The sequence below is a fragment of the Ursus americanus genome, chromosome 5, assembly GCF_024610735.1.
Source record: "Ursus americanus isolate L20-20 chromosome 5, mUrsAme1.1.p, whole genome shotgun sequence".
Taxonomy (NCBI): Eukaryota; Metazoa; Chordata; class Mammalia; order Carnivora; family Ursidae; genus Ursus; species Ursus americanus.
The window spans coordinates 84,805,373-84,813,721 of NC_142131.1; the positions used below are offsets into that span (position 1 = coordinate 84,805,373).

The 8,349-nt window shown below is 33.7% G+C and overlaps 1 protein-coding gene across 1 annotated transcript in view; it reads left to right on the plus strand.

Moving 5' to 3' along the window:
• Positions 1-6,746, plus strand: part of LOC123791162 (butyrophilin subfamily 1 member A1-like) — a 61,566-nt gene extending 54,820 nt beyond the window's left edge. Inside the window, exons 4-6 of the mRNA XM_087862474.1 lie at positions 3,806-3,879; positions 4,439-4,465; positions 6,144-6,746. Of these exons, the coding sequence (XP_087718600.1) occupies positions 3,806-3,879; positions 4,439-4,465; positions 6,144-6,746 (704 nt within the window). The remainder of the gene's footprint in view (positions 1-3,805; positions 3,880-4,438; positions 4,466-6,143) is intronic.
• Positions 6,747-8,349: the final 1,603 nt, after the last annotated feature.

Genomic DNA, 8,349 nt, shown 5'->3' on the forward strand with positions numbered 1-8,349 from the left:
AATGTGTGCCCTCCTTAATACCCATCACCGGCCTATCCCAATCCCCCACCCCCCTCCCCTCTGAAGCCTTCACTTTGTTTCCCAGAGTCCACAGTCTCTCATGGTTCATTCCCCCTTCTGTTTACCCCCCCTTTCTTCTTCCCTTCCTTCTCCTACCGATCTTCCTATTTCTTATGTTCCATAAATAAGTGAAACCATATGATAATTGTCTTTCTCTGCTTGACTTATTTCACTTAGCATTATATCCTCCAGTCTCGTCCATGTTGCTGCAAATGTTGTGTAATCATTCTTTCTGATGGCTGAGTAATATTCCATTGTATATATAGATCACATCTTTTTAATCCAGTCATCTGTTGAAGGGCATCTCAGCTCCTTCCAGAATTTCGCTATTATGGACAATGCTGCTATGAACATTGGGGTGCATATGGCCCTTCTCTACACTACGTTTGTATCTTTGGGGTAAATACCCAGTAGTGCAATGGCTGGATCATAGGGTAGCTCAATTTTTAACTTTTCAAATTCAATACACGTGAAACAAATAATCAAAGCAAAGAATGGGCAGAAGATGTGAACAGACACTTTTCCAATGAAGATGTACAAATGGCTAATAGACACATGAAAAAATCATTAGCCATAAGGGAAATTCAAATCAAAACCACCTTGAGATACCACCTTACACCAGTTAGAATGGCAAAAATTGACAAGGCAGGAAACAACAAATGTTGGAGAGGATGTGAAGAAAGGGAATCCCTCTTACACTGTTGGTGGGAATGCAAGTTGGTACAGCCACTTTGGAAAACATGTGGAGGTACCTTAAAAAGTTAATAATTGCTATGTCTTTAACTGCATGACATTTTCTGTGTCATAAATATTTATATTACTTAAACCTCTATGCCATATCTTTGAATACAAATTTCTTCCTCATTTTGCATGACTGTGATTTCTGTTGTGGTATCTATATTCTTGTGCTAACACACCTAGAAAAATTAAATGATAATTATGAGTACATTATACAATTTAATGTGTTAAAATGATACCCAATTATTGTTATAATTTTCTTAGAGTATTATTTTATTATCTGCATTATAAAATAAAATCACCATTTTGATGAAGGTGAATGTGTGATATATATGCATATTGATAGTAGACTATTTAAAATAAATTAACTTTATTTTCTAGTAAATGTAAAACTTTTGCAAAAGAAAGAAGAGTTCTGTTGATAACTGGATGCTAAATATACTTAACTTACATATCAATCACAAGGAAATATTAAACACGATATTGAACACATAATAAGCATTTTATATTCAGTAAGGTATCTGGCAAAGCTCATCTCCATAAGAATTCTAATTTATTTTTATTTTTTATTTAATTCATTTCTGTATTGCAATATGATGACCAAACTAACATTAGCTAATACCTCTTACATCAACATCATATCACATAATTATCATTTCTTTTTTGTGGTGAGGACATTTAAAACCTAGTCCCTTAACAACTTGAAGGTGGTTCTGTATAACATTAATAAAATAAGATAATTGTTTATATATTTTATTGAAATGTTATTGTCATATTACATTGTGTAAGTTTAAGGTATACAACATGTTGATTTGGTACATTTATGTATTGCCATGCAATTACTATCATAGTATCAGCTAACACCTCCATAATGTTGCATAATTATAATTCATTTGTTGAATAAGAAAAAATAAGATCTATCATCTTAGCAACTTTGAAGTTTATAATACTGAAATGTTGACTACAATCCCTGGCTGTGCAAAAGACCTTCAGAACTTACTCATCTTCCAGTTGTAAGTTTTTACACTTTGACCAACATCTCTCCGAAACTCCCCACCCTCAACCTCGGTAATCACATTCTAGTCTCTGTTTCTATGACTTCAGTGTTTTGTTTTGTTTTTTTAATTCCACATACAAGTGATACCATACAGTATTTTTATTTCTCTTTCTGACTTACTTCACATAGCATAATGCCTTCAAACTTCATTTCCATTCATGTGATCACAAGTGTCTTTTCCTTCTTTTTCATGGTTAAGTAATAATAAATGCTATATATAATATATATAATATATAACATGTAATGGTGTTTCAGTTGGCTGGCTGCTTGTCAATGTCTCTGTGGGTTAAGACTGTGTTATACTCATCACAATGAAAATAGATCTTTGTCTGAAGAAGGCCCTCAATAAAAATGTGTTAGATAAGTAGAACATTTTTGCAATTAAATTAGGACTGTCATGAATAAAATGTAACAAATGTTCCTTGTGAATATATATGTATGTAATAATGTTGGTCATCTTTTCATGTGCCTGTTGTTCTTTTGGGCATTTGTATGCCTTCTATGGAAAATGTCTGCTCATTTCCTCTGCCCATTCTTTAATCAGATTGTTTGATTTTTGATATTGAGTTGATATTTTATTTATATATTCTGGGTATTAATTCTTTTATCATGACTTACAAATACTTTCTCCCATTCTTTATGCTGTCATTTCATTTTATTGATTTTTCTCACAGTTCTAGAAGTTGGGAAATCCAAGGTCAAGTCACCAGCATATCTGGTGTCTGAGAGTTCTCTTCCTGGTTTGCAGATGGCCATCTGTGTTCTCAGATAGCAGAAAGCTGAGAACAAGAACAATGCTTATGTCTCTACTAATAAGAGCACTAATATTATTCATGAGGGCTTCACTATCATGACCTAATTATAATCACATTGGGGGTTAAGATTTTAACATAAGAATTTTTTAGAAAGAAATTCAGTCTATAACAGGACATTATAGGCATGGTAGTAAAAAATTTTGTTGGTGAACTGTTTATAAAACAAAAACTATCAAAATGATTTCAGAATCTTTTTTTAATGTTTTTTTTTATTATATTATGTTAGTCACCATACAGTACATCCCTGGTTTCTGATGTAAAGTTCGATGATTCATTAGTTGCGTATAACACCCAGCGCACCATGCTATACGTGCCCTCCTTACTACCCATCACCAGTCTATCCCATTCCCCCACCCCCTCCCCTCTGAAGCCCTCAGTTTGTTTCTCATAGTCCATAGTCTCTCATGCTTCATTCCCCCTTCTGATTACCCCCCTTTCTTTATCCCTTTCTTCCCCTACCGATCTTCCTAATTCTTATGTTCCATTGATGAGAGAAATCATATGAGAATTGTCTTTCTCTGCTTGACTTATTTCACATAGATTTCAGAATCTTATACTTGTTAAATTGTTAGTAAATATCTATACACTACAATAATATGGCACTTTATCTTGAAAGAGACCCCGAAGTTTACATGTGGGTCCATGTACCTCCCCTACCTCCACCTCCATGTCCAAAAACTTGTGCAAAAGAAGAGAATAAAATAAACAGACAATAATGAGATAAATTAGAAAAAAGGGAGAAAAAGAACAGCAAAGAAATATGGATAAAAACCAAAGAAATAGGGCATGGAGCTGTGCACCAATGGTGAGGGTGGTGGCTTGTAGTCTCTGTGAAGTGGCAGTGAGGAAAATTGCAATACCAGTTGTGGATGGGTGTATGTCATTGTCCTTCTGAGATGTATGCCTATTTGTGTGTATTTGTGTGTGTGTTGATATATTGTATGTATTTCTATGCCTCTAGATTCAATGGGATAGAGATTTCCATACCACAAAATCACATATAAAAAATTCAAAATTCACAATGTACTCAAATTCTTCCTTAATATGTTAATTATTTTGGGACAAATTTGCATTTTCAAAACAATCAGTTATAACAATCATTATAACTAAGTGGATTTAGTTTTTAATTCTTCAGGTGCAAAGGAACAGAAATTATATCCAAACCTCACTGGTGCTTTCAGTGCTGGGTTCTTCGACTCATGCTTTTTGGTGAGGGCAGTCTGCAGTCTGCATGGTAAATGTGCTTAATGCAAGAACCTGGGAGAGTATTTCTCTTTCAAATTTCTCTCTCAAATTTTCATCAAAATTTGCATTATGATCCTTGGAATTATGTTAAAACAAAGCCAACCAAAAGGCTTTAAACCATTATTTTCCAAATATGTAACTTAAATCCAACCATTTTCTTTTCTTTTTTTTTTACACAAATTATTTACATGTGTAAACATTAGAAAGTTTAGTTAACAAGTCCTAACCAACTTCTCACAAGGATTTGTCACTGTTTTGCTTTTCAGGAAAGCTTCATGGAGAACTTGGTAAGTAATATTTCTCTGTGAGGATAGAAATGGAAATATATTTCAAAGCAAACTCTCACTACATTTCATTCTTTCAGAAAGGCTAAAGCTCCTGGGAAAAGAAGGTGAGTAATGAAAATGGCCACCTCTAGCCCTGACTTATGCACCTGCCTGCCTTTTGACCACACATCACGTTCCTGTTTTACTCACTGTTAAATCTTGGTTTCAAATTTTTTTTAATTTTTTTTTAATTTTAGGGTTGGAATTTGCTCGAAGATATGCAGGTAACTAAAGACTGAAGTACTTGGATATGGATTCTTATTTTTAGCCAGCACACTGGGCCACCAGAGAAGGGAGACTGTAAACACTCACAAACTCACACAGAACACACACACACAATTTTTTCCCCTCAAAAACTTCCATTTTGTCATGCTTTTTTTTGAGTAGTTTATAGCTATAGCTCCTTACATATCACAAATGGTGCTGCTCTCTGAGATTCAGTGATGGAGGGAAGCAGAATATTATAACCCAAAATGATATCATCAACATGCTTTTCAGAACCAGAAATGAGTTGAGGGATGGTAATAAGGAGTAGCTGACAGGGAAGGGGGTAAATGTAGGTTGCCACGGAGCTGTGTTAGGATGGAGGCTAGTGACACAATGACACTAATTGCCTATGATTCACAAAAAATTGATTTGTCAAATTGAAAACGACTTTCTCCTTCAGGATCTTTTGAATTCTAACAATTGTCAAATTTATGACCTTTGTTTAATATTAGGAACAATAGCAATTTGTGTTACATTTCACAGTTTTGTATAAATTATTTCAAATGAAGTATCTTCATTTGATTCCCACAAAAACACTATTGAGGAAGAAAAGTCAGGTATTAGTACAATGCTTTATAAAGAAAATATGATGAGTATACATAAGAGATTTCTCCAGATTATATAACTAATTGACATAGTATTCACATTCACTAGACAATTTTACAAGCACATTTACCAGTTGAAACTAAATAGAGTGTATTTATCAGATATTGCCTTGGAAAAAAATGCCTATGAGCAAAATAGTTGCAGCAGCTTTAAGGGAACATAATCCTATATTTACAGTGCTAACGTATAAAATTCCTTAGTTATTTTTATATTACTTTAATACTAGTTGAATTTTCTCTGTGGTTGGTTGTACTAACAAAGTAAAATTTAGTTTTACCTGCAACTATTAATTCATTGGAAAAATAGTTATAGACCATATTAACAGAATCTTGTGTAATTAGGTAAATATCTAGATCATTTTTATCTCAGGCTTCTGTGTTTATATGCTTTCAACACTTTAAAAATTATTTTTGAATTCATGTATCTGTGAAATTTTGTACCCATATAATGGCACTTTTAGAAAAAAAATAATTCAGTAAATTGAGTTAAATTTCATTAGATAATAAGGAGTTCATTAGAGCAGAGTTTAAATTGCCAGAACATTCAGATTTAAAGTAAATATATAAAAATATTCTTCATTAATTCATACTAACTTAGATAGATATGAACTTGAATCCAAACATTTATGGATAATAGTAATCATATTTGAATAAATTTCTCTAAACCTTTGCTGTCTCAGCTACATAATAAAAACATTTCTCCATTTTATTGCTTTGTTATGAAAATTAAATATTTATAAATGTGCTTCAAATAGCACTAGGCACATAATAAGTATTCAATGTAATATTGATATTTGCAAAAAATATTTTGACTAGAAAAAATCTGTATGTTTAGATATTCATTTTATTTCCATTCTGGACAGATGTTCATTATCAAGTGCTCAAGTCTGTGAGTTGATAAATAGAGGTGATATAAAAAGCATGACCTGAGGGAAAGGAGAGCTTCATTTGAGGAAAGCTAGAGGAAGTTCCTAGACAGAGGAAGGGCTTGTACATTGTGTTAATTATTGTGGATTATTATTGATCATAGCCAAGACTGACAACATATTCTTCCATAGAAAATGTTACCCTGGATCCAGAGACAGCTCACCCATATCTCCAAGTTGCTGAAGACAACAAAAGTGTGAAAGCAATTGCTACCATGCAGGAACTACCCAAAAGTAGGAAACGATTTGATAACCTAATCTCTGTATTAGGTCAGCAAAAATTTTCCACAGGTAGACACTACTGGGAAGTGAATGTGAAAGATAAAATGAAATGGACTCTAGGCATTTGTAAAGATTCTGTCTGCAGACAAGGAGAAATCTTGGTCTCCCCAGAGTCTGGGATATGGACATTGTGCTTAAAAAAAGGTAATGACTACCAAGCTCTTGCAAATCCACGGGTAACACTCCACCTTGAGGAACCTCCTGAGATTGTTGGAATCTTCCTGGACTATGAGGCTGGGAAGGTCTCCTTTTATAATGTGACCCACCTGTCTCACATCTACACCTACAAACAGCACTTCACAGAAGCCTTGAGACCATACTTTTACCCTGGCCCCCTCTACAATGGACAAAATAAGCAACCTTTGACCATCCAGCCATTAGGTAATATAGAGAAGCCACAGGAAGAAGATGTTCCATGTTACTGAGGGAAAAAATGCCTTGTTTTGAATCTGCTGAATCTTTGGATACGTACATATATATAAAATGTATTGCATGGTGCACTGGGTGTTATATGCAAGTAATGAATCATGGGACTTTACATAAAAAACTAGGGATGTACTGTATAGTGACTAACATAATATAATAAAAATTATTATTAAATAAAAATAATTATTCAACATAAAAAAAATCTGCTGGATTTTTTTCCTTTAAATAAATCTAAGCATCAGTGTCATAAATTATACCTTTTTATCTTTTCAGTCTCAAGTATGTACTTTTATTAATGGACAAGAATGATTTGAATTGCATGCTGTTCAATTTACTTGATGACAATTCAAGGCCACATAACATAAATAAAATACCCAAAAGATGTATCTACTTCTGCAAATGGTGAAGGAATGTTAATTCAATTCAAGATGACATGAAGTGCAGTAAGAGCGGGCCTAGGTGAGAAAGTAGAAGACCTATGGGACACAGATAAAGTTGAAACAGAATGGTTTTAAATTAGGTTGCAGATGGAAGTAGCTGAAGCAACATGACAGTTGAGCTGAAATGGATTTTCTTTGTGCCACTAACAGAACATTTGGCTGTATTACAATAAAATAATATATAACTAAATAAATATTAAAATGAAACCCTTGATCAAAATAACAATAATAATAATAATAATAATAATAATAATAATAATAATAATAAATGAACTATTCCAAATGAATACCAAACCCATCATCATAGGCCATTTTAAAAGATGTTGCCTAAGTCTGCTTACATGAATCTACGTGTTCATGGGCATGCAGTATGTAATAAAGTCAAGAGAGAACATGGAGGTTTTAGGAAAGATCTGTAGGTGTGTTCTGAGTTACTGTCCCAGAAAATTGGGAGATGGTATGCTTGCCTACCCATCACTTAAAACATATGGGAAAACAATTAAGAGGTTTGTTAGTCTGTCCATAAAATCTGAAGAACAGAGTGGACCTATGTTTGCCTTCTCCCTGGAATGTTGGGAGTGAGGAAAGGGCCAGTAGCTACTCTGTAGTGTGATGGAGGAGTGCTGCATTGCATGACCCATGCACATAGAACTTTTCTGGGTGAAGATCTCATGTTTCTGAAGGCTAGAATATGGTTCATGAAAAGGAACTCCTCTAGGATGCTGCCTGTATAAGAGAATACAAATTACTGGAAATTAGGTTATGTACCATAGGATGCCTGGTGGCTGACAAAGGAATCTTGACAAGCCAAAACACAGATATATTTCACCTTCCTCAAGTTAACAGCAGTGAAAAAGTCCTCAGCTATTTCAGACCCTTTGAAAAACTAATGAAGGAAAAGTGAGCTTGAAGTGCCTTCCAAACCCAAATCATTACAATGATCAGTAAAAATTCTCACTCCATTACAAAAAAATAATAATAAAATAAATAGTAATAATGATAAGTAAATGTAGTTCATTACAACAATAATTAAGTAAAAATGTTCTCATTCATGTTACCTCTAATATCCCTTTACTCAGACACTCCACAGTTCCCTACAATGTGTGTTTTCCCTTATTGCAGTGAGAACTATACCAACTCATTCAATTACAGGTGTTTTACT